This window comes from Molossus molossus, unplaced genomic scaffold, assembly GCF_014108415.1.
Source record: "Molossus molossus isolate mMolMol1 unplaced genomic scaffold, mMolMol1.p scaffold_m16_p_13, whole genome shotgun sequence".
Classification (NCBI taxonomy): domain Eukaryota; kingdom Metazoa; phylum Chordata; class Mammalia; order Chiroptera; family Molossidae; genus Molossus; species Molossus molossus.
The window spans coordinates 85,585,874-85,613,299 of record NW_023425348.1 but is presented as its reverse complement, the minus strand read 5'-3'; the positions used below and the strand labels follow the sequence as shown (position 1 = coordinate 85,613,299).

The window sequence follows — 27,426 nt, the reverse complement described above, 5'->3', positions numbered from 1 at the left end:
TGGGTTGCAGGTTCGATCCCCCACCCCAGTTGGGGTCATGGGGAGGCAACCAATTGATGTGTCTCTCACATCGATGTTTCTCTGTCTCTCTCTCTCTGGCGCCCCACCCCTATCCTCCTTCCCTCCCTTCCAATCAATGGAAAAATATCCTCTGGTGAGGATTTTAAAAAAAAAAAAGGCTATTTAGTCATCAAGTTTTTGGGGAGTCAAAAGTTATACATGGCTTTGACTGTATGGGGGTGAGTGCCCCACGCTGTTCACGGTCAACTGTATAACCCTCTCCTACCCTTGCATTCACAACTATGGAGGGCTAGGATCCTTCCTCTCAACCATTTCAATCAATAAATTATTTAGCACCTGCAGATTAAAGTACTGTATTAGATTCTGAGGTAATGGTTAACATCCTCACCGATTAATTCTTTGTTGCGAGCGTCCACAGCCAGATTTCTCAGTGCCCCAGATGCAGCTTTCACTACCCGCTCATGTTCACTGGTCAGGAGGTCAGCAATGGCAGAAAGAGCCTTCTCTTGACGCAGAGCAGAGCGGATATATCGACCATACTAGAAGCACATGGAGGTGGAACAGATTACAAATGACAGCAAACTAGTTAGCTAAGTTCTCCCACCTCCAAATCCATTTTCTAAAAGGTACTCACTGTCCAACGCCCAGCACATAAGTTCTGGATAGCTCCAGCTGAGGCTTCTAGGATGGCAGGAGTCTTGCTCTCCTTGAGGAGTGAGATGTATATCCGAACCACCTCTGGCTGAAATAAAAGCTCATAGCCTGCACAGGAAAGGACAAGAAAGCAGAAGATGCTAATCAGTAGCTACGAACCAGGCTGGAGCTGGTTGAAGTCCAGCCTTTACTCTGGATTGATAGGCTTATGCTCCTATACCATTAGGCTCCCTCACTCTACCACCCACCCAACAGCAAACCCAGGGGCTTGATTTCATGCCTCCTTAAGAATAATTAGTCTATGGTAAGAGCAGAACAGATATCAATTCATCCTATGCAATGTCTCTCTCCTCCTTCCTGGCCTCTTCTCTCCCACAGTTTACTTTGGTCTTGGTAAACCAAGCATAGGTACTCAGGGGATTCATCTGCTCATTGATAGCACTCAGGTTTATAGATTCCTCATCGCAAACAAATTATTTCTAACTTAACTAAGTCATTCTGCCCACCTTCAATGTGACTAAGTAAAAGAGTCTATCATAGATTTAACAATATCTAAAATTTTTATATCCATGGAAAGTTGGGAATTTTGGACTCACTGTATAGATGAATATAAAGATCCAAACTCCAATAGAGAGTCTTCTTAAACTTTACCTATTATAAGACCCAAGAACTACTGTGGCTACTTAGGGTACCAGAGTTTCTAGTCTAGACTACCATTAGAACCTTCTCCTATCCTCAATAATGTGAAGAGTTGCCATAACAAGCAGTGCTTTCTAAGTTACTACTATAATACTATAGTTTCCCACTACTTTCACCATCACTTTTTTTTTTTTTTTTTTAATTATGTGAGGGTTTATTTATTTATTTATTTTTGGTGGTACGTGCCCCTAGCAGGAACCAAACCTGGGACTCTCTGGTCCTCAGGCCGACGCTCAACCGCTGAGCCAAACTGGCCAAGGCATTCACCATCACTTTAAATCCATAAATCGGAGATGACAGAACAGTGAACATATTGTATAGTCTAGTATTAGGCTACCAAATATTTATCTTTGGACTATGTTTATGAGATCCTTGGAGACTGAAAAGAAAAAAATAACTTACCTCGAGCGGGACTAGTTCTTTTAGGGAAATCCACTGTGTCGTTTGCTGGGTCTTCTGTGGGTTTTTTCCCTTTAGAAATTAAAAAAAGAAGGGGAGGAGTAAAAAGTCTAAGAAAGAAAAAAGTCTACCTGGTGTATTTTAATTCTTTAATCAAAATCTTTGAATCAGATATGAATCAGGGAGCGGGGGGGATATCCGGGCCCCCAGCTTGTCCCAGCAGGGGGTTATGCAGAAACAAGGACAGAAAACAGGCAGCAAAGAGGTAAGATAAGGATAACCACAGTTGTTGCTGTTGTTCTAAGTTCTGGTAACTGGGAACTGCTGTCCAGAAATAGCATGCCATGGGCCATTAGCTCAGAAGAGTTACACTTGTTTCAATGGTCTTCCTCAACTGAATTTTCCTACATGCATCCACAGGGAAGGGTTAGGCAAGGAAATACTAGGGAAGCTAAAACCAAAACATGCAAATTAGAAGTAGATAAGCGCCTTAAAAGATTCCACTCACCTCTGGAGAACCACTCATCTTCAAGTACGTCACCCAAGGTGTAAAGCAGAGGAGAGAAATGAAGGAAGAAAAATGCAGGAGAGAGATGTCATCAGGATCATGAGCAAATAAGCAGAAAAGCAGAGAGGAAAAGAAAAACACAGGAAACACAAAGGAGGAATGGGGAGAAGGCCCCAGATTAGTTGAGTTCTCGTCCTTCACTGCCCCGATAATTGATACCTCTACCACTACCACCACCACCATACCACCACCACCATACCACCACCACCACCACAACCTTGAATGAAGCACACAACACAGGGGAGGCAGCAGCACAGCAAAAGGACATACTTGACTAGGCAAACTCCTATACCACTCAGCAAGTATTTCACACCTAAGGCTAAAAGTGTTCTCTTCTTTCCTGGTCCTACATTAAGAAGCAAGAAAGAAGAAAGTAAGACTTACCTTTGCCCTTCTTGGCCCCAAAGCAACTGGCAGCATGGGGTCCAGTATTGTTGGCAACATTGGGTGGTGCCTCTTGATAACGCTCTGCCTGCGGGATTTCCCGATGAACTTGATACGACAAGTTCCGAAGAAGACAAACACAGTTCTCCACAAGCTTGGGAACATAACAGAAAAGGCTCAGTGAGAGAAGAGAAAGCAGGTACATGTTCCTATAATTCAGATAGTAAAATACTGATCCAAAAAGCACAGTCCAATCCATCCTCTCTCACAGTGCCTCTAAGTGCCCAAGCTTTCTCAAAATCCTTATAGCCCCAGGCTAATGGAAGGTCACTACCATTTGGTAGATGACACAAAAACCTAGCGTCTTTTTCCACTCATAAGCTTTTTACTTTTTCCTACTTAATAAAATGGACAACCTTGGAAGTATGGCTAAAGAGCTTTAAGGTAGAAAGGTGAAGGAAATTCTAAAAAAAATAGTTTTTCTAAGGTGAATACCCATTTTAGGAAGTAGGGGCTGGTTTACATATCTAATGTTATTTAAAGGCCTGGGGTGATAGGTCTGCACTTCAGGTACCTCATGGTTGTTATAAATGGAATTCACTCAGCCATTAACTTACTTTGCTGTCTGAATCCTTCTGCCCAATCTCAGCCTGAACAATGAAAATGAGGGCATCCACCAAACCGTCACATTCCCGAAGTTTCCGGCGAGCTTCACTCCTCTCTGAGCTGACATTCCTAAGGGGAAAGGAAGAGGCATTGAGATGATTCGAATCCAGAAATCTTCGCCTTAAGATCCCTCAACATCTAGAAGCCTCCTCACTACCTTTTTTATTCACAATAACGAATAGTGAATACCCATAATAAGCAAGGCACTGCAACTGAAGTTGAATAAGATAGTCCCTGTTTTCAGGACATTTATAACCAGGTCAGGGGCAGGGGGTGGGGAGGGTGTAAATAAAGTATATCAACCACAATAACTTAAGATGGAACAGATACTTCTTGTGTAGAGGTACAAATAAAGAATGAAGCAGAGAATATAGGATATATAGGAGTATATCCCAAAGAGAGAAAGAACATATTATACCAATTATAGGACGTAAGAAAAAAATCAGGAAAAACTTCAAGAAATAAAGACGCTTGAGTTCAGCCTTGAAAGATAAATAAGGAGAGAAGGGCATTTCAGACAGAAAAAAACAGATCTTCCTTACCCCACCCCCACCCTTCTAGGACTCTGTATTCTTTTTGTTGTGTTGGTCACAGCCTGACCAGAAATACAGATATTGAGAGCAGGGACAAAAATTCAGAAGTAGACGTGCCTTACATGTGGTAGGTTCTGAACAAATGTTTACCAAATTAAATTAACAAAGTCAAAGAGGCACAGAAGTGAGGAGGATATGTGGAGAACAGAAGTAAATCAACATCATGGGTGTACACGGAACACAAGGAAGTAGCAACAAAGGTAGAAAGACAGGTTGGAGTCATAGCCTGCAATATAGATAGAATGGAGGCTAAATGACAGGCTAAAGAATTTAAAGTTTCTTTATAAAAAAATTTAAATTAGTCCTCAAAAACTCAATCTTCATACTCTCAAAGCCCCTGTGTTACCTAAGGCAGCCAGCTGTGTTGGTGAGCACTGACTCCCACTCAATATGGCGTGGCTTACAATCTTCATTCGGTTCCCGCTCCCAGCCAGAATGTGGAATGATCACTTCATCTGTCAAGGCATGCAGGGCATGATCCACAATCTCCATTTTGATTGAGTCATGGGATGAGAGATTCCACAGGGTTCCTGGCAGAGACAATTCGTCAGACAGCTCTTCAGTACCCAAAACATGTTTGAAGAATGCCAAAGAGAATCCCCTTTTCATTTCTCAGTCTTCCCCAATGACTAAATACCTTGTAATGAATGCTAGTCAAGCTTTTGTTTGTAACCCACAGTTAGAAACATATTTTACATTATGGCTCAATACAAACACACATATCATGAAACAGTTTAATAAAAATACTTATTTTAAGCAATGCTTTCTGAGCTATCTACACCAGTTTCTCAACCACCGTACCACTGAATTTGGGGACCAGATAATTCTTTGTTGTGGGGAGCTGTCCTGTCCATTATTAGATATTTAGTAGTATCTCTGGCCATTACTCATTAACACTCCCCACCTCCACCCCACTACCAGTTATGATAACCAAAAACATCTTCAGACATTGCAAATGTCCTCAAGGGTGCAAGATTGTCCCCAACTGAAAATCAATCATTATTGCAATTTCCTTTCTTCCTTCTTTCCTTTCTCTTGGAATGCTGATTGTGGTCCACAAAACTGTGTTCAATACACACTAACAAATCACAACCCACAATCTGAAAAACCACTCTTCTAAAGAAAAGACTACATGCCAGGAAAGTGAGTAAGGACAACCAGCTAGTTAAAAAATATTGTAAGAACATGGACAAATGGCAATGACACTCAGCTTCAATGTTTGTGTGACATCTTATGGCAGTAGTTGGTTAGAACAACAGAATGTGTCGGGAACTATTGTTAACTGGAGAACACGCATCTCAGTCAACTACTGTCAGGAAGCAAAACAGATCTAATGATACCAGTCCTTGCACATTTTTAATAGAAGCCAAGAATTTGGGAATCGTAAGTGAAATCTTCTGAATTTTAAACATTAGCAACAAATTCTTTAAAACTCTGAAAGCCCTGCATGACCCAAGCAAACTGTGAGATCAATTTAACCCTAAGGCCACCAGTTCAAAACCTTTAATTAAAAGTACTGTAAAAGGACTGAGCCCAGCCGGTGTAGCTCAGTGGTTGAGCATTGACCCATGCACCAAGAGGTCGCCAGTTCGATTATTCCCAGTCAGGGCACATGCCCAGGTTGTGGGCCTGATCCCCAGTGGGGGGCATGCTAGAGGAGGCCAGTCGATGTTCTCTCTCATCAATGTTTCTCTCTCTCTCCCTCTCCCTCCTCTCTCTAATATTAATAAAGAAAAAAAGAAAATTTTTTAAAAAGTAAAAGGACTGAAAATCCTTCTGGCTCTCAACATCTCCGAGGTAACAGTGACCCTAACCTAGCAGTTTCCCTTAGGCCTACAGCTTACCTGTAATGACTTCAGTGAGGTCCACATCACGAGCCTTTCGGAGCAATCGCACAAGGGCAGGAACACCATCACAGTTTTTTATGGCAATCTTGTTATCCTGGTCACGTCCAAAAGAGATATTCTTGAGGGCCCCACAGGCTCCAAGGTGCACTTCCTTTTTGGGGTGGTCTAACAATCCCACCAGTACTGGGATACCCTTGAGCTTCCGGACGTCAGTCTTCACCTTGTCATTGCGATAACACAAATGTTGCAAGTATGCAGCTGCATTGGACTTGACAGCATCCAGGCGGAATCCTAGCATGGCTATCACCTCCGGCAGCTCCGGTTGTCTCCAATTGGGGGGTGGGGGACCTCCCTTGCGCAGGCTATCCAAGCTTGCTAAACTTCCCCGCTCATGCTGGGCCAAAGGAGCCCAATAATACTGGTCTGATGGCACCTCTTCACCAATCATGTCTTCATAGCTCCTGCAGTGTTGGAAGAACCAAGAGGAAATAGGAATGTATCGAGCTGGTTTCCTGGAGAGCTCCCATTACTCCCTCATCTTTATGGTAGGAGTAACCCCAGTTCTAGGACACTAGATCCTAGATTTTATCTCTGTTTGCATAAATGATATGTTGATCAATTTTTCTTAATGAGATAAAGTAATAATTTTAAAGGCATCTGCACTAGATTAAAATTACTTTTTTCTGTGAAGTTTACTAGCTTGGAGGAGAGTAACAAGCATTCAGAGACATTAATCACACAAAAGAAACAAATCCTACTTAGCAATGAATGATACCTGACAGCTATTAATTTCTCTGGATAGAGACTGAAATGAACCTTCAGACAGCATAGTTAACCAAAGCAACTGACCCAATACTACAGAGAAGTCAGCAAACAATGTCTGAGAACAGTTCTTATAAGCCCATAGCTAAACAGGAAATGAGGCATTTACACACAGGAAACAGCTGGTGGGATAAGACACTTAAACTCACTTCATAGTTAAGCCTCTCCTTACCCTATTTTGGAAATTATAAAAGAGGAGACGATAGAATAAAAACAGTACAGGAATTTCTACATCATATGAGGACCTGGCTATAGAACTAATGAGGTATATGTTTGAACATTAATGTTCACAGTTCATCCCAAGGTCATCTCTACTACTCAACAAATAGGTTGGAAATATGATTTCCAGCCCCCAAGTTCTAAAGACAATACCTCCAATTCTGTCAAAACAGAGATTATTGATCACTGCTATATTTTAGATAGCCAGTCACTAAGAAAAGGAACACAGACAAAGCAATTGAAGGTAGATTATTATTCCTATTTCAGTACTACCAACAACCACTAGAGGGTGAGTCTGTCACACTATCATTTATTCATAACCACCAGGAAGGAACAGACCCCATTATCTGTGAGCTCATCTCACTCTGTGGCTCCCACAGGAGAAAGGAGAATCTATTGTGTGGAACCCTCCAAATAAGCCTGTTGTTTGTTCCATAAAACCCTCCCCCTGTCGCCGAACCCTCAAGGTTAGCCTAAGCAGAGGGCTGGCCTCATAGCTGTCAACATCAACCACTCTACAGTGATTTAGATGAACAAAGCATTTAGTAAAAAATCACCAGTTTTTAATATCACTGAAACAAAATGAAGCTTATATAGCTAAATTCTGAAATATACTAAATAGTATATTAGTAAGATTCCATTTTAGTAGAAGAAAAATGAAGTCAAGAGTCCATTTACATGCACAGGAAAAAGAACTCAAAGGAAAAATGCACTGAAGTGTTAACAGTAGTTCTTTATTAATGGATGGTATGCTTTTCTGGGTTTTTCTCATTTTAGAGTGAGCATGTTTAACTTTTATTATTATTTTATATAATCAATTACAATAACCAAGAGTTTGGTCATTCAAGAAACAGGTCCTTTAAAAAAAAAAAAAAAACAGGTTCTTAGAAGCAGTGGATCATGACATTCCTTCCTTTGTTTTACAAATAACAAAGCTGTGCCCAGAAAACTTAAATGACTTGCTGGAGCCTATACAGACAGTGTCAAAGGCACAACTAGAACTAAGATCTTCTGGTTCACTGCTTTTCCCACTAATCATTATGCTTTACTGTTTTTGTTTGACCTTGTATTACTCTCCTAGGCCCGGAACAGGAAGTTGCAAATGTTCTTTCTAGTCAAGCAGGTTTCCAAGTCCAGTGCCACCCTGGAACAAACCCAAGAACCAGGCCCAAAACTCTATGTCAACTGCCACAGCGACAGACAGCAGAGAATGATCTGGCCACCCACACCCAGTTAGGCCCAATCACTCTACTAACAAGGAAGTCAGAAAAAGCAGACTTGTCAGTAAGCAGAAGGAGCCCACACCCTGGGCAGTCTTCTTAGGTGATAGTTGTTATAGACCATTGCTCCAAGTAGTACCAGCTGAGGTCTGCTGCCTCACCCCCTATCCCTATCCTTACCCCACCCTCACACCCAAGAATATAAGGTGAGTCACATGGGAGTTGAATTAGATGTCCAAAAGTTACCTGAAAGGGGAGTGACTCAGGCTTAGATAATGGGGCCTATACTCCTGGGCCCAACCCAGTTCACTGTTAGCCAGAGCTACCTAATATGAGGAAAGTGAGCACCAAGGCATTTTTTAGAAGGTTATGACCTCATACAGAAATTCAGCAACAGCTGCTAGGCTATACTTACCATCAAGACATCCATAAATCTCCTTTACTTCTTATTTCTCTTTAACTGGAAAACATCATCTCTGATTTATTCTAAAGCAGGGCTGGCAGCTCATGGGCCAAATCTGTTTTTGTACAGCCCCAGAACTACAAATAGTTTATTTTTTTATATATATATATATATATTTTTTTTTTTTCCTTTATTGATTGATTTTTAGAGAGAGCGACAGAAACATCAATGAGAGAAATCATCAATTGGTCCCCTCCTGCATGCTCCCCAATGGGGATCAGGCCCACAACCCAGGCATGTATCGTGATCGGGAATCTAACTGGCGACCTCTTGGTGCATGGGTCAATGCTTAACCACTAAGCCACACGGGTCAGATGGTTTTTATATTTTTAAAAGGTCGTATAAAGAACACCACCACACTTTTCAGGATTTATAGTACTAATATCTATATCAAGAGCCATTGTATCGTGTGCTGGAACCAAAATCCTGACAAAAGAAGCTAGGCCACTGCTCTGGGACCAGTTTCCAAAGGAATAACAACATTTTATTGGTTAAAATGAAACAAAGACGTGAAAAAAAAAGACCACCACCACAATAATATACAACAAAAATTATAAAGGACCTACAAAGGCTAAAATAGTTCTATCTGGTCCTTTTGAGAAAAGGTTTGCCAACCCACATTCTCTCAAGGCAAACCATCTACCTACCAGTCCAAAAAGCAATCACACCTTTTTTCACATCACCAAAGAATCCCACAGGGATGAGTAGGAAAGTCAGAAGAGACAGCTGCTTTCTGACCTCTCAGAGTGTCAATAATGTACCACCCTATAAGGATGCCACTCCTGGTTTCACTTTAGAAGCAAATGCAAGAACCTAAGTGCAAAGTGTCAAGGCTTTTGTGAGATCAAGGTTTGTTTTTAACCTGAAATTAAAACCTCGACAGGAAGGGTTCTTGTATCTGTCTATTCTGACTCTGAAAGCCTAAAATCCTTAACTCTGTTCTTAATACCAAACCAGAAGCTGACGAAATTCACAGAAACAAGTGAATGACTATTCCATAGCCCAAAGTACCAAGCCCCCTGTAGTGCTCCCTATCACCAAAAGGGGGTCTGCTATTAGGCAGAAAAAACCAGAAAACTCTTGGCAAGCCAAGACCACTGTTTAGTAGAACACAGACCAATAACCATCACAAGTCATTTTCTATAATTAGAATATATGACTTCTACAATTTAAAAAAAAGACAAAAAAGCAAGTTGGTACTTAGTAAAATCAGAAAAGGAAAGAACAGGGTGAACTTCTAAAAAAAAAAAAAAAAAGGAGAGGAGGTCATAAGTGTCTTTAATCCCAAAAAAGCACTTAGAAGGAAAAGCTATCACTTTTCATATCTTGGAAAGATCTTTCTCTTGCCTACCTGAGGCGTCGGCGAGGGTCAGAGGGTGTCCCAGTCCGACGGGCAGTGCCATAATCGGACATCATGCCATAATCCAGGTCATCGTAGCCCATGCTACGTTGGTCATCTTCTAGACCATAAGGCTCTGGATGAAAGCGATGCAGATCCACACTACTCCCACCTACCCGGACCTGAGGCTGGGGCCCGTAGACATCCTGTCTACTAGGTGCTCGGTAACCTTCCATGCTTGGCCTATACCGTTCCTCAATGCGGGTCACCCTGGATAGGCTGCCATAGTTATCACTGCTACTTGGATACCCATCTTCATAGTGTCGGCTGTATCCATCAGGAGGGTAGTGGAAGTTCCTGGGAAGGGTGGCAGTGCCTGCTTGCCCCACGTAGGGACCAGGTCCCCCATTGCCATTCTTACGGAAGTCACGGCCCAGAGTCTGGATATAGTTGTTAGAAACCGATGAGGCATCCACAGGCAGCCCGTCTGGTCCCATAGGGACTGGCTGTACAGTCCGTGTTGTCACAGTCTTCACTACTTTCTTGACCTTCAAGTAAGGCAAGAGAAAATAAAAATTAATAAAGCCCTGGTCGGTGTAGCTCAGCTGGTAGGAGTGTCGTCCCGTACACTGAAAGGTTGCGGTTTCAATTCCCAGTCAGGGCACATGCCCAGGTTTCTGATTTGATCCCCAGCCCAGGTTGTGGCGTGTTTGAGAGGCAACCAATCAGTGTTCATCTTTCATATCGATGTTTCTCTCTCCCTTCTCTCTCTCTAAAAAAAAAAAAGAAAGAAAGAAAAAGTGTTCTCGGGCCCTAGCCGGTTTGGCTCAGCGGTTAGAGTGTCGGTCTGCGGTCCTGAGAGACCCAGGTTCAGTTCCCGCTAAGGGCATGTACCTCGGTTGTAGTTTGTCCCCAGCTCTGCTTGGGTCATGCGGATGGCAGCCACTCGATGTGTCCCTTTCACATTGATGTTTCTCTCTCTCTCTCCCTCCCACTCTATCTGAATAAAAAATGGAAAAATGTCCTCGGATAAGGATAAAAAAAAAAAAAATTTAAAAAAAAAAAAAAAAAGTGTTCTCGGGTGAAGGTTTAAAAAAAAAAGAAAAATTAATGAAGTATACAATATAAACTTAAATTCTAGACCACTCTAACAAAAGAAAGAAACCGCCCCAGCCAGTTTGGCTCAGCAGTTACAGAGTCAGCCCGCATACCCGAGTCGCAGGTTCGATACCGGACAAGGGCACGTACCTCGGTTGTGGTTCATCCCCAATCCTGCTAAGAGTTGGGAGAGAGGCAGCTGGTCGATGTGTCTCTCTCATGTTAATGTTTCTCTCTCTCTCTCTTTCTCTCACTCCCACTCTAAAGATAAATGGAGGAAAAAATGTCCTTGGTGAGGATTAAAAAAAAAAGAGCCCAGCCGTTGTGGCTCAGTGGTTGAGCATGGACCCATGGACCAAGAGGTCACTGGTTCAATTCCCAGTCAGGGCACATGCCCAAGGTTGCAGGCTCAATCCCCAGTAGGGGATGTATAGGAAGCAGCCAATCAATGATTCTCTCTCATCAATGTTTCTATCTCTCTCTCCCTCTACCTGCTTCTCTAAAAAAAATCAATAAAACATCTTTTAAAAGAAAAGAAAGAAACCCCTACCTCCAGTTCACTTTACACAGAAATATCTTACAATCTATCATTTACCTTTCTCTCCACCTTATAGGAAGTCCCCAGATAGGCCAACTGACCTTGCAGTAAATATGCCTATAAGGAAAGCTACTATAGACCTTGATATACCTTCTCTTTTCTGCATTCTAATACATCTTCCCATATCTCTTCTATCTTCTCTGTCTGGACAAAGATTACTTTCTTTATGCTCTCACTATAGATCAGTGGCCCTTCATCCACCTTAAGTGCTTAACTCCCTCCCCTAACAGAAACCATAGGAAAACCTCCTCCATCATCCCAGACCTTATACAAAGCTTACTGTGGTCTCTGTGCGGCGAGTGGTTCCATCATCCGAGGTCTCCACAGAGACAACAGACATGGCTCCCTCAGGGTCTTCCTCGGTGTAGGTCTCTACAATCTGCCCTGGCTCTTGCATCCTGGGGATGGTGCTATAGAGAAGGTGACTGTGATCCTATATGGAAAAGAGAAAAAAGAAAAGAGTTAATATTAAGCCATATATAGTAACAATCTATCCCAATGAGGAACACTATCACTCTAAAGACAGAGACTCCTCATGCGTCTTCTATGGACCCCAGGATTTTAGAGGGGTGGCTGTCCCCATATTTTTAACTTATGTAAAAAGGCAGAAGATACAATTTCCCAGTTCTAATAAATATGAACTGAGTTAACTATACCTCTGTCAGCAACCAAGTGACAGAGACAGCAGATTTAACTTCCCGTTTCTGGTCATTTAAGTGAATATGAACTGTGTTAAGTGCAGCTACATCTACATCTGAGTGATCCTTCAAAAAAGTTTACCCTGCCCTGGCCGGTTTGGCTCAGCGGTTAGAGCATCGACCTGCGGTCCCGAGAGGCCCGGATTCGGTTCCCGCTAAGGGCATGTACCTTGGTTGCAGTTTGTCCCCGGCCCTGGTTGGTCGTGCAGGTGGCAGTCACTGGATATGTCCCTTTCACATCTATGTTTCTCTCTATCTTCCTCTCTCTCTCCCTCCCACTCTACCTGAACAAAAAAATGAAAAAAATGTCCTCGGGTGAGGATAAAAAAAAAGTTTACCCAAAAAAAGAACTTTTAAGATGAATCAGAAAATCCCAATAAGCCATCTTCTGACTAGTTCTGTGTTATCCTTCAGGTTCTGCCCAAGGCTTAAGACCAGCCTGATTTTAGGTAGGATTTTCTACCAAGTAGACACACATCCATTCTGGAAAGGGAATACAGTAACTGAGGGTTCAAATACTGGATCAATATTCATTCCAAAATAAAAACTATATATATTCTTTGAAGCTCCACTCTTATATTTTCCTAAATAAAAGAAACTAATTATTGGGTACTTACAATGTGCCAGACACTTTACAAGACACCAATATGCTCCTGTAGGCTGGGGAAGTATGAAGATATGCATGATGCAACCCAGATCTGAAGCCAAAAGACTTACCTGGGGTCCGTTGAGTTTCAGATCTGAAAACTTCTGTCGCTCAAGGTCAGCATCGCCCACAAACCGGCCGTTCTGAAACATAGCCCACAAGAAGACAATTCATTTTGTGGCCTTCCTTTGCTCTAGCAAACATAAATGATCTTTTTTTCCAAACAGGAAAAGGGCTTTCAAGAAGATATTTGTGGCCTGGAGTCCCTCTGTCAGTACTCATAAAAGAACCACATCACTCCTTAGTCTTAGCACTTTATCAAAACTGGAATCGGACCTGGAACTCTGGCAGACTGGTCTCTGGAACATAAGAATACAAGCTCCATGAGGGCAGGTGGTTTTTGGTGGAGCAGTCAGTTTGTTCAATGATATATCCTCTTGTAGCATGAACAGTGCCTGGCACATAATAGGCACTCAAAAACAACTTGCCGAGTAAATAGCAAGGATAAGTTCCCCAGCACACAATCTTTTTGGAAAGCCATAAGAACATAAGGAAAGTTGGAAAGGCTGGGTTGGGGAGTTTCCAAAAGCCTTCTTTATTGTTCCACACATCTTCATGCTCTACTACCACTGGAAACTCCCATACCAGGCAGCTTTTTAAAGAAAAAAGCAAGAGCTATGAGTCTCCCTTTCCAAGTAGGAAGAAAATAAGTACCCCCAACTCCCTTCAAGCAAACAGATGTCTCAGCATCTTCATCATCACTTATTAAAGCCACAGAACACAATAAAAAATGTCACCCTGACGTTGTTCTGTCTTAAACAGTGGGATATATACTAAAGACAGTATACTACATAAAAATACATATGACTGCTCCTCTTCCAATAGAATACAGTGAGATCCAGCCACCTTGGGAGACTCCTCCCCAACCCTACTCCCATTGCATAGAGAGTGTAATGCTGCAGGGAGAGGAAGTTAAACATTATTTTCAGGAAGAAGGAAGGGTGTGGTTTCACTGCTGAGCAGAAGTTAAAAATAAAAGAGAGAGACCATGTAGTTATCAATCCTGGAATTCCCCACCTCCTCCAAGCCTGAGCAATCTTGATCTCCCCTTTCAATATATACCTCTCTCTCATCCCTAACCCACCATTCTGGTTTCTATAAAAATCCTAGGAACATTGCAAACACACTGCCTCCAAATTCCTAATCATCCCCCAAATGGAATTCTGTCCTCTCACCGAACAGGTTCCTCAGCATGAGGGACAGTCTCTGTCTTAAAAGTAATTAAGAAATCAGTAAAAAGGGCTACTGAAGCATGAGCACTGTTCTTAGTTCCCACCAGAGATCTCTTATAATGCAGTCTATCAGGCAATACTTAGAGGGAGATTACATACACACACACACACACACACACACACACACACACAAAACCTCAGACAGATTACATCATAGCAAAATCAGACTAGAGAAACCATAGGAAACACAAGATACTTCTTATTTCTAACACCAATTCTCCCAAGTCACATCACAGAGTCAGCCAACCCAGAGACCACTGGCTCCTGTGGTTATTTGGGTTAAATAGCAGGGCGATGCTCCCTCTCCAACTCTAACCAACAGAATTAACAATTACCTCCCCTTCCTCCAAGACATGATTTGTACAGCCAACTAAAAGAGTACACAAGAACAATATGGAGGAAGAACCCACAATCTATGGACACCGCCACACATCCTGAGTACAGGCTGTTCCCTGAAGGAAACTGAACTGGAGTTGAGAGTACAAGGTGCCCACCTTCCTCAACCACAAGCAGGCATTTGCTTTGCTGAATTTCTGATACCGGGGGAAAAAAATCAGAGAAAACAAGAGTAACTTGAGTACAGCTTCAAACTATATGATTTACCATTACTAGAATTGTGTACCAACCCAGAAATCCCACTACAGCAAAACAGGAAGTCAGATGGATGCTTCTAGAGACAAGTCCACCCAACCCAGCACAGTGACAACATTCCCTCTTAATCAGTATTTATTACCCTTGTAAACTTTCATCATAAAGCATGGGTTCTGGAAAGCCCATCACCATGAGGATAGTAGTTTCCCAAGAAGAATCATAGCCTCTCTATGACCATGCCAAAGTCCTACCTGCAGGTCTGATGGAGAGAGGGGTTACCTGATGCCGGCGGGTGAGGGTGCCGTTGGCCATGAGTGGGTTGGCATCTTGTGGTGAGACCCGGACGCGTTCCAGTTGCGCCGAGACGTGGCGCCGTTCCTCCTCCAGCGCCCGGGTCAGCTTCTCAAACTGGGCCTCTTGTTCCTTCACAGAGGCCAAGATGCTGGCGGTCGACTCCACCTCTGAGTCGTCCATGAAGGTAAGGGGCAGAGTCGCCGCAGGGCAGGGTAAAAAGGAAGGTGGCTCACAGAGGAAGGAGGAAGGAGGGAGAAGGCCCCCCTCACTTCACACTACCGGGAGAAGGTAAGAGAGAGGAGAGAAAAGATCACAGGTCAGAGAAGACAGATGAATTATTCATTCCAGGGCCAAAGATGGCCTCTTGTGGTTTTATTGCGGTGCAGAAAGCAAGCCACCACCAAGCCTGAGAACCCATCACCAATATTTGCTCAAGCAGGGTCCTTTGCCCATTATCCTCTTTAACACTCCTCCAAAAATAACTACTGAAAGGAAAGGTACAACTAGATTCAAGTCTCTACACTGCAGGTAGGAGAGGAAGAATGTGGCTAAGGGCTGCAGTCATGACATGAGATTAAAATTCTTTTTCCCTGGAAAATTTTGCTGGCATCAACTTGATCAGAGTAGTACAAACAAGCCCTTACTATCCTGCAGGGGCAAGCCACTTCTAAAGATAAAGGGACAGTTATAGACCTTACTTAACATCTGTCCCAAATCTGAACACTAAAAGTGTTCAACTAGTGGCAAAACATGCTAAATTAATATGCTAATTAAAATACCAATAGAAGTGGTAGTAGTAAAAAAAAACTTCCTACCAAAAAAGGCAGGAAACAAAATTATGGCCCTCATATTTAACATATTTATGAGGGGGTCTTTCCACTTCTCAAAACTATACTACAGTATTGGGGAATAAAATGTGTGCCTTGGCTAAAGAGATAAGGAAGCAAGAGAGCCACACCAAAAGAAAAACCCTCTATGGGTAAAAAGGTACAATTTTCAGTGTCCCTCAGTTCTTTGTGGAATATGAAAAGAAACATTAGATTCAAACTATGAAACTGTCCCTCAGAGTAGTTCATATTGTAACCTCCAATCAATCCCTAGAATTTCCTACACCTCTGTTATCCTGCAGAAGCCCTAAACCAACTATATTTTTACCTCTTATTCTAACTTGGGGTAATATCAAAATACCTACAAGGTTTATATGCACTACTAATACAATAAATGACAGTTAAATAGAAATGAAGAGCTCCCCATATCATTATTATATAAACTGCAAGTTGGCTAATAAAGGGGAGGGTCATTGTAGTCACACTGTTAGATTTAATGGGGTTTCTCTCTTGAATACCAGCTATGGCTGACTTTATGGCCAGTTCAAAATATATCAAGCTGAAAGGCAGGTTTTAGAATAAACCCTCTCCCTTATCCCCCACCCTCTCATCAACCCCTCAAGAAAAAAGACACTTAGTTTTTTTATTCTTAATAAACATATTTCCATACACACCTGTTAAGAGAAGGTCGTAATTGATTGTTTTAACACAGAGAACAGCCCAGTCTAGATTCGAAAAGTCATGGGAGAAGCATCCCAGCCACCACCACAGCAAGGAGGAAGCAGGAAGGAGAGAGCTGCAGAAATATTTGGACGAAAAATGGAAATGAGAGAAAAAATAAATATACCCAATACATTAAAAAATAAGAAGAGTGAGGGCAGGTATTGGGAGAAAGACAATCTGGGAATGGAAGGGAATAACTGAAAATATGATTTGGAATTGCTTAATATGACAAATGTCCTTTGGACTTTGCTCTGTTTTCAGATACCTGGTCCTTGAATGCAGCTTTCATTAAAACCTGGATTCTACTGTCATATCAGAGGTTATTCTACTTGTACTTATATACAGAACCAGGAGCAGGTTATAATATGAATAGAAATACTGTTACCCCCTGTTCTCAGCAACCAAATTGGAAAGAGGGAAAAAATGCTGTTGGAACGCCCTTCCCCCTCCTTTCCACCCCTAAGGCAGAAACCTCAAAGCCCAGTCCCAGCATGCCCACAAAGATATTGAGAAACCAGTGCAATAGTGTAGTGGGGAAGACATGTGGAGACTAGCCTAGGCTTTGCTTCAGTTCCCTTTCCCACGCTCCCCAGAGCCCCACCAAGCACATTTGGGCCTCTTTGCCTTAGAATACAGGCATACCTCCGAGATACTGTGGTTCAGTTCCAGATCACTGCAATAAAGCAAGTTGTAATCTTTTTGCTGGTTGAGGGTCTTGCCTTCAATTTGTGAAAAAACACATCTGTGAAGTGCAATAAAATGAGGTATACCTGTATATGGAGCATTCGGCAAACAAGAGTATCCAGAGTGATAAATGGGTGCCCAATAAACTCCCTAATTAATTTTCCATCACTAAGACTCTTTCCAGTGGATCCAGTCCTTAAATCCAAGTATGTGGTAGCCCTTTTCTAAATTCCCCTTACCTCCAGCTCTGCGCTCCCACAATCACTTATCACTCCTGTCCTTCCTTTCAGTCCAAAGCCCATTGTTACTTTCTCATATTCCCACCCTACATCCCAACAGGATACTCAAATGTCTTTACTAAGCATCCTTATTTTTTTCTAATTTTGCTCCTGTTTCATCTTCATTTCTTCATGTTAAGCCCTTGCCATATATCCACTATGTACAATGACCTATGAACCTTCCACACCAAGAAGACTCTGAGTTCAGAGTTCAGGAGAGATTCATTCTTCCAGTTCTGGTTTTCAACAGGGCCTGTACTGCAGTTACCACTCTGGTAGCCTCCACCCTGTAATTTTCTTTGCTAATAAAAGCTCAAACTACCACTACTATGGGGCATACAGTGACAACACTCCCCGCTGCACCGAGAAATCATCTGTCACCCCGCCATAAATGGCCACTTTTTGCCCTCACAACTTGAACTCAATAAAGAGTTAGGAAAAATAGTAGGAAAACTATCCAGGACTCTAGGTCAGGAAGCAGTCTCTTTTCCTATCTTCATGGCTTTAAAAGCTGACCACTTGGTTCTTATTTGGAGAAGATGACAGCACAGTTAAGTAGAAAGAGATCAGATTCCTAGGTCAAAAACATGGGAAGATTTTCTGCCTGGAAGAGGGTAGAAGCAGAGGCTATGTAGGAAAAGAATAGGACTCAAAAATCTGGTCCCAGTGCTGGCTCTGCCACTGGCCAACAATGGCAGTAAGTCACTGCCATGTTCTCATCCATAAGATGCCAATACCACCAGCCCAGTCTAACTCAGAGTTGTTGTAAGGATCAGATGAGATAATGAGTGTTATACAAATATGAGATATTAAGTTATTTCAAGAAGTAGTTTCTATCTTCCAATTACATTACTTAATGGTAATGCCTCAGCCCAAAACTATTTTGTGAACTAGTAGAAGAAATTAACTGAATCAAGAGCATAACTGGGTTCTAAGGAGTGGATGAGCTGGTTTCCCTACTCCAACTCTATTTACCAGGAGGTCCCACCTAGACCAGTGTTTCTGGGACATAGGGTGCTTCTCTAGGGCCTGGCAGTCATCATCATTTACACTTTTACTGTAAGTTCTTGAATTCTTATTTGAGGCCTTTGCAGTTTATTACCAAGGAGAAAGTTAAGGTGCAAAGAATTAACAATGACTGAATGTTTATTTTCCTGGCAATCCTTACAACAACCCTAATGAAGTTTTATTGCAAATGAGAAAACAGGTTGTAGGTGAAGAAATTACCCAAGGTCTCAGTAATAAGCAATTTTTTAATTTAATCCCAGATCTATTATATTGCACAGTCTGTGTTCTCTTTCTACTGCATGCTGTCAAGTCCAAAAAACATAAGTCCAGCATAAGATGGACAGTCCAGCCCCTCTCCCCTACAACCCTTGAGAGGATTTTCTACCAACATCACAGAAAAAATAGAAAAGGCTTCCACTTATCTTCAGATTAAAGAATCATCCACATGTCTACATAAAAGATATAAGTGTGAGAATGAAAATAAATGGGGGAAAAAGAAAGCATACTTGGGGGAAGAGAATGAAGGAATTAGGCAAGATATAAGTAACTCATAGCTCAGAGACTTAAGGAAAGATTCTTCTCCATGTCATATACATCAAATATATATGCTATAGCTAGATACAGATATATACTATAGAACAACATTTGCAAACCATTACCTGACTTTGGTAGTCAGAGGTTAGAGTGAGGAAGGTCTTATGAATCCAGACCAACACACCACTTTCCAGGTTTGCCACTTAATATTTTCAAGTAGATTATTCTTGCTCTCACTAAAAAAAAAAAAACCCCACCAAGGTTAACTCCCATAGTGAAGGGGGACAGGGCACATAAAGTGAAGCTTGCTATTCCTTTAAGACTACATTTTCTGAGAATAACTGGTTTTATTCTTAACAAGTCATAGGTCCTATGAGGCTCCAGCATTTAAGCAATGACAATAGTAAAAATTCAGTCCCTTCTATAAGAATTCCAAACCAAAAATAGTTCAAGTACCCAGATAGACCAAACAGTTGGACAATGCCAATCAGGTAGCAGAGAAAAAAAAAAAAATTACTTGCCAGTAGCACCGTCCCTGTAATAATTTGTTCTACTATAAACTGGCTGTAGAAATGTCATTTGGAATTACAGTTCTTAGCAATTAAGAATATAGACTTTGGCCTGGCCAATGTGGCTCAGTAGATTGAGTGTCATCCCATGGACTGAGAGGTCTTGGCTCCATTTCCGGTCAAGGCACATGCCTAGGTTGTGGGCTTAATCCCCAGTGGGGGGCATGTAGGAGACAGCCAATTGATATCTTTCTCTCCCTTCCTCTCTCTCTTAAAAAAAAAATCAATAAAAACATATAAAAAAGAAAACATATGGACTTTGGAATCAAACTGACTGGGTTCAAACCCCAGCTCCATTGCTTTTTAGTTATATGACTTTGGGCAAAGTACCACAATCTAAGCTTCAGGTTTCTTTTTTTGTAAAATGAGAGAAATATAACACATAGGGTAGTTGTAAAAATTAAATGCGACAATCCATATAAAGTACGAAGAAAAATGTCCTGACACACAGAAAGCTATTAGTGTTGTTACTAATACAAACAGTACTATGAATAGCAACACAAGGGACTCAAGTTTTGGTGGTGTTGGTAGGGCTTTTGAATAAACAACACATCTCCACATGCTCCACTCTCCCATCTACAGTAGTCCTGTAAACTGCAGGAATTCTTTTTTTTTTTTAATTTTTTTTCCCTTTATTGATTTTATTTATTTATTTATTTAATCCTCTCCCGAGGATATTTTTTCATTTTTTGTTCAGATACAGTGGGAAGGAGAGAGAGGAAGAGAGAGAGAGAGAAACATCGACGTGAAAGGGACACATCGAGTGGCTGCCATCCGCACGACCCAACCAGGGCCAGGGACAAACTGCAACCGAGGTACATGCCTCTTAGCGGGAACCAAACCCAGGTCTCTCTGGACTGCAGGTTCACACTCTAACCACTGAGCCAAACCGGCCAGGGTTCCTTTATTGATTTTAGAGAGAGGAAGTGAGAGGGAGAGAAAGATAGAAACATCGATGAGATAGAACATCAACTGGCCACCTCCTGCATGCCCCTCACTGGGGATCAGGCCCACAACCTGGGCATGTGTCCTGACCGGGAATCAAACCAGTGACCTCTTGGTGCATGGGTCGATGCTCAACCACTGAGCCATACTGGCCGAACTGCAGGAATTCTTTATACTCTCAAAGGGAAAAACAAGCCCTGGCCGGTTTGGCTCAGCGGTTAGAGCATCGGCCCTTGGACCAATGAGTCACGGGTTCAATTCTGGTCAAGGGCAGCTACCTCAGTTTCGGTTTGTCCCCAGCCTGGTGGGGTCGTGCAGGAGGCAACCAGTCAATGTGGCTCTATTACATCAATGTATGTTTCTCTCTCTCTCTCCCCCTCCTTCCCTCCCTATCTGATAATAAATAGAAAAATATTCTCAGGTGAGGAATTTAAAAAAAAATGCAAAGGGCCCTGGCCGGCTTGGCTCGGCAGTTAGAGCATCGGCCTGCGGTCCAGAGAGACCCAGGTTTGGTTCCCGCTAAGGGCATGTACCTCAGTTGCAGTTTGTCCCCGGCCCAGGCTGGTCGTGTGGGTGGCAGCCACTCGATGTGTCCCTTTCACGTCAATATTTCTCTCTCTCTCTCTTCCTCTCTCCCCCTCCCACTCTATCTGAACAAAAAGTGGAAAAATATCCTCGGGTGAGGATAAAAAAAATGCAAAGGGAAAAACAAAATCAAACTCCAGACTAAGGGGTCAAAAGACCTGAGTTCAAGTATTGACTCTGCCAAAAATTAGCTGTGAGAACACAGAGAAGTTATAACTCCTGTAAGCTTCCATTTCTATTACTTTCCAGAGTTGAGGTTTACATATAAAGCCAGAGTTGAGGCTAATACATATAACACTTTAGGCTGGATGACTCTGAACCTCTCTGTACCGCCATACAATTCAGATAAGTATATCCAAAGACATGACCAGAATTAGGCAAGCAAGCCACTGAGAAAAGAGGAAAAATTATTTGTCCTGAGAATTCTAAACCCCACAAAATAGTCTTTGGGTTCTTAGGCAAGAAATGTTATCTTCCATAGCCAGCCCCAAAATCAGCTTTCCTCTTTTCTTCCTATTCATTCATTATGAAATCAAAACCAATGTCACAAAGTTATGTTCTCCCTCTAAAAGCAATGATAAGCAAAACTCCTCTTCCATGTCATCCTAGGGATTTTATGACTATTTTTTTTTAATCCTCATTCAAGGAGGGAGGAAGAGAGAGAGAGAGAGAAACATCGATGTGAGAGAGACACATCGACTGGTTGCCACCCACACAACCCCAACCGAGGCAGAGGACAAACTGCAACCCAGGTACGTGCCCTTAGCGGGAACCAAACCCAGGACTCTCTGGTCCACAAGCTCACGCTGTAACCTCTAACCACTGAGCCAAACCAGCCAGGGCCATCCTAGAGATTTTAAATGTTTTGTTTTTTGGGGGGTTTTTTTGGTACGTGCCCCTAGTGGGAACCAAACCCGGGACTCTCTGGTCCGCAGGCCAATGCTTCAACCGCTGAGCCAAACCAGCCAGGGCATTGTTTTATTTTTTAAAGCATAATGATCCCCTCCTACTGAAGAACATTGACCAATATAGCACCTGTAATACTACAGAACTGTATTACATAACATTCAAGCCAAGAAAGGTAGGTCTTCTAGATACCTAAAAAGTATTAATTTGCCTTAACTGGCATTTGCCCCAAAATTCAATGCAATTATTCTTGTTCAACCACGCAGAGAAAAATGCCATTTCACTCTTAAAATAAAATATATTTTGTCAATAGTTTTTCCATGGCTTCTTATCACAAGGAGTGCTTGTACCACAGTCCAAAGCCTAAGTAACCCCCTCACCACCACCATCTGATCTTGTACCATCAGAAGCTCAGTCAGACAATTCTAGTATTTCTCCCTTGGCTGGGAAGTCTCACTCCGGCACTGACCCTAAAAACCTGGCATGATTTGCATTAAGACTAAAGGAAACTCTGCTCACTGTACAAACTCATTTCAACTGAGCACTTCTCAGAGTTACTAAAATGATAGTCTGGAAATGGCCTTGTTTGGATGTTAGCAATTTCTGCACTTCCTTGTGGATCTTTCATGCCCTGCTTCTCCCGGTAAGGGCACCCAAAAGGTTGACTGAAGGAGTTTCACTCTTACAAAGATCTCACTGTGTCTTTGATGAGTAAGGACATCTGGCAAAGAGTGATACATTATATCTGATTGTAGTTTCAAAGAAAAGAAGGAAAATACATACATAAAAGTGTTTTGTTTTGTTTTGTTTTTTTGGTACATGCCCCTAGCGGAAACCAAACCCAGGTCTCTTTGGTCCGCAGGCCCATGCTCCAACCCCTGAGCCAAACCAGCCAGAGCCATACATAAAAGTTTTTAAACTACTACTTGTTAAAGAGGTTGAGCTGGCCCAAAGTTACCTTGTCAGGATTTAAAGTTTTACTACTGACTTAAAAAAAAAAATCATCTTAACCCTAAATTCGGAAACCAGATGGTATATTCCTCTTTCTCTCTTTCCGCCTCCCAAGTATTCGGGGAACCCCCCAAACTGTAACATACTAAAATGGCTAAATGCTGGACTGGCTTTGAAGCAAAGGAAGGGTGTGGCTCTCACCTAGTGAGGGGGCCCAGGACCGAAAGGGTATGGAAAAGAAACAAAACCTGCTTCTCTCTAGAGCATGTATGACACACACAGGACTGGTCTAACAAGTCCTCTGATCTCTCAGGCCAGGCCTCCTCCTTCTCCTCCCCCATTACCCACGTGCCTCTCCAAGGCCCACCACTGGGGCAGATTACACAGAATTTTCTCTCAATCCTGAGAGTCTGAGACACACTAAATTACTTACCTGGATCCCTGTTGCAACCCTGCCAAAGGCGCCTCACTTATCCTTATAAGGAGAAAGCAGAGCATTAGGGAGAGGCCGATAAGAAAACAAAGATAAGAGGGAGGGGCAAAAACAGAGGGAGGTGTCAGACTGGAGGAAGGGGAAAGGCCAATTGCCTTTCCCCTCCTACTAGGAGAAAAAGAGGGAGATCAGGAACACAATGGGCAATGAGAAAAAGTCTAATCAAAATGGAAAGGTATTTATTTGACTCTTGTGTCATAAAAGAGAAACCCTAAAATTAACTAGGACACCTTATATCCTTCCCTACCCTAGCGGAGAAAAAAATTTTTCATGGAAAAAAAAACAAAAACTTAACCTTAGGGTTTTTACTAGAGAGATCACTCGAGTGAGCTCATATTCCTTTTTTAAAGAGGCAGATTCTCACCAACCACTTTACTTTCTATCTATGGCATTCCCACCATCTCTTTGCCCATCATTTGATGATCACTTGGAAAAGTTAGAAGCATGTAACTGAGTCATATTTACATAGTCCTGCTTCCTCAAAGCCCTTTGAAAAGAGCAAGAAGATACCCCTACTATCAGGTGTAGAATACAGCTCCCTTCTGAGACAAGTAACAAAGAGAAAGAAGGTGTTAGTCTAAAAGGAAATCAGAGGAAGTGTGAAGGTACTATTTCATCTGTAGGACAGAGAGCTGAAGGAAATGTTTCTCAGTATCTTTGTTTTTTGTTTTTTTTTTTTAATCCTCACCCGAGGACATTTTTCTATTTTTTGTTCAGGTAGAGTGGGAGGGAGAGAGAGGAACAGAGAGAGAGAGAAACATCGATGCGAAAGGAACACATCGAGTGGCTGCCACCCGCACGACCCAACCAGAGCCGGGTACAAACTGCAACCGAGGTACGCGCCCTTAGCGGGAACCGAACTGGGTCTCTCAGGACCGCAGGCCGACGCTCTAACCGCTGAGCCAAACCGGCCAGGGCCTCAGTATCTTTAAATAAAAAAATCTGACCTTACAGGGGAAGAAAACTTGTGAGTTGCAATTATTAATCTCTCCCTATAAGTTATCATATATAATCTTCTCAGCAACTTCTGAGGTGATATTGGCCCCCCCTTTTTTATTTATTTATTTATTTATTTATTTATTTATTTATTTTTAGAGAGAGGAAGGGGGAGGGGAGAGAGAGAGAGAGAGAGAGAAAGAAACAGCAATGTGAAAAACATTGGTTGCTTCCTGTATGTACCCAGAGTGGGGATCGAACCTGCAACCTAGGTACGTGCCCTGACTGAGAATTGAACCTGTGACCTTTTGGTGTATGGAACAACACTCCAACCAACTGACCTACTCAGCTAGGGCTATTTTTTTTTTTTAATTGGTCCCTTTTTAAACTATATATCAGAAGTATTCAGTATCCTGCCCAAGGCCATATAGCAGTAAGTGTTGGGAAAAAATCTGTTCTATTCCAAGTCCATGTTCCTTCTCCTGGACAGAGTGAAAGGAGTATGAACTTTCTATGCTTCTTGTGATTAAGTCACTCTAACTCCAACAGCATTGACCAAAAGTAAACCTGAGACAGGAGGAGAGGGAGGTGAGAAACGATGGGGTGGAGGCAGCTAGACCTTTGGTCTTACCTTCACTTTAAAAAGCAAGACCTGCCCTAGCTGGTTTGGCTCAGCAGTTAGAGCGTCAGCCCATGGACCAGAGAGACCCAGGTTTGGTTCCCATAAGGGCACAAACCTCGGTTTCAGTTTGTTCCTGGCTCTGGTTAGGGTTGTATGGGTGGCAACCACTCGATGTCTCTCACATCAATGTTTCTCTCTCTCTCTTCCTCCCTCTCTCCCTCCCATAAAAATAGAAAAAATAAAAGAAATAAAAAGCAAGACCTTTCTCAATTCTGGGGAAGAATAGCTTGCAATCTACCTCAGATTTCCTATTTTATAAGGAACAAGAACTCAGGAGGGATGGTGGGAGGGACAAAAGTAGTACTACTTTGTACAGATACAAAATTTGGACAAAATCACTTAACTTTCTCCTGGAAGTCCTGTTCTAGAAATCTAGCTACATGACATATTCCCTAAAAGAAAATCTAATCACAAACATCCCTATTCTCATATTTAATGTGACATCTCACTAAACCAAACACAGAGATCAGAGTTGAGATGGAAAACAGAAGGAACTAGAAGCAGGGAAGATTGTGCTAGCCAGCATCAGAACGAACAGAGGGGAGGGATTGTTCTGGTGGTATGTTAGCAATCTGCCTCTAGGGCAGCTGTCCTCCCCAGCAATCAAAGGCTGGTTTGTATGTGTGTGCTCTGGGGCTAGCCAGCTTGGCAAGAAGTTTAAGGACTCAGCCACCCAATCCACGGTGAGAAGAGATGCCCATTTCACAGCTGGAATAGAGGGCAAGAGAAAAGACAAAACAAGGGGAAAAAAAGGAAGGAGGAGGGGAACAGAGAAGTGCTACAGGTGCTATTTCAATCTAGACAGTGGGGGAGAAAGTCCCAGAAAACTACCAACCATTCCCTAGTTATGTGCAGAGACTTGCCAGTACCTCTCAATACTGAAATCAAAGAATGGATAGGATTCTCCAGATCCGAATGTAGTAGGGTGCCAACTGAAAAGATGAGACCCTAAAACGTAGGGCCCTAGCAAAGCCTTTCAGACCCAACAAAGTTATCTGCAACATATACAGTTTAAAAATTATATGAACATCTATCTCCTTCTAGAATTCCTTTCTTAATTAAATCCTAGAGATCTATAAATAATAGTAGCACACACAAAAACTCAGTGAGATCCCCAATGCTAAGAGATGGAGGACATTTATGTAACTCAAGTGCTAAAATGCAAAAGGCCACAGTCAGAATTCACACTCCCTAATCCCTCAGAGTAGCTAGATGCTCTGAGACCCATTAGACACACAAAGGCTGCTCTCTTCTCAGTAGAGTCCTGCAGCAGAGCTCCTCTCCAGGGACAAAGAGATTTCACAGGAGAACCACAAAGACATCGCCCCTCTCCATTTCCCCACTCCCAGCTTTCTCACTTCCTGTCACAGTAGCACCAGACCACAGTCTCCCAGAAACAAACAAATACAAAGTGCTGGATTCTGGGCTACAGGCCAACCGCATTCCAGGGCATCCTGTCTACCAATCACCAGCCAGAGCTCCCACTTTGCCCTGCTCAGTTCCTTATCATGTTCGGGAAAACAACCCTCCTCCCTGCCCCAAGCCAGCACTGCACAGGACAAAGCTCAGGCCTTTAAGAATCAGCAGAAAGATATTGTGTATGGATCTAGGGTTTGGAGGGGGTGAGGGGATTTTTAAGATTCCTACTTGGCAAGTTTCTTCACTTTGGAGGCACTGCACTGGGGATTTTAAAGCTACTGCTGCTATTATACTCAGCTCAGCTACATGTAATATCTCCCAAAGAAAGCTTCATCATGACAATCTGATCTCCAACCTGGATTCAGTCAATGGAATATTCCCACCTGGAGAACTACTTTAGGACACATCCTCTGTCACCTTCTCCATCACCCAATTCCACTGTTTTCAAAATCTTTCAAACACTTTTTCCTACAAACATAAAGCTGATTCCTAAGAGGCCCCACAAAGAATAAACAAAGGCAGCAGTCTCCACCCTACAAAGAGGCAGGATATATAGGTACCAGCAGGTGCTAGGAGCAAAGTTCCCTACTCCCCTAGGGAATGAGAGGACCACTAAGAATTGCACAGTAGCCCTGGCAACAAAGAGGTCAAGACGGCAACTTGAGCTTTTTTTGCTCACCACTCCCCCACAATGGGTCAAGGGCCATAGATTCGGAACCTAGCCAGAAAAGAAAGCCTCCCTTCCTAATAAGGGTCCTCAGCTGCTTCCAAGAAT

General features: G+C 42.5%; 1 protein-coding gene across 1 annotated transcript in view; it reads right to left on the bottom strand.

Annotated features, from left to right (window-relative positions):
* CTNND1 (catenin delta 1) overlaps nt 1–27,426 on the bottom strand; it is a 51,673-nt gene that overhangs the window by 10,614 nt on the left and 13,633 nt on the right. Inside the window, exons 2-14 of the mRNA XM_036258346.1 lie at nt 16,613–16,734; nt 15,097–15,386; nt 13,006–13,077; nt 11,871–12,023; nt 9,907–10,442; nt 5,829–6,292; nt 4,331–4,514; nt 3,343–3,460; nt 2,726–2,879; nt 2,282–2,299; nt 1,777–1,845; nt 656–783; nt 410–560 (exon numbers count right to left, since the gene is read on the bottom strand). Of these exons, the coding sequence (XP_036114239.1) occupies nt 410–560; nt 656–783; nt 1,777–1,845; nt 2,282–2,299; nt 2,726–2,879; nt 3,343–3,460; nt 4,331–4,514; nt 5,829–6,292; nt 9,907–10,442; nt 11,871–12,023; nt 13,006–13,077; nt 15,097–15,291 (2,242 nt within the window). The 5' untranslated portion in view covers nt 15,292–15,386; nt 16,613–16,734. The remainder of the gene's footprint in view (nt 1–409; nt 561–655; nt 784–1,776; nt 1,846–2,281; nt 2,300–2,725; nt 2,880–3,342; nt 3,461–4,330; nt 4,515–5,828; nt 6,293–9,906; nt 10,443–11,870; nt 12,024–13,005; nt 13,078–15,096; nt 15,387–16,612; nt 16,735–27,426) is intronic.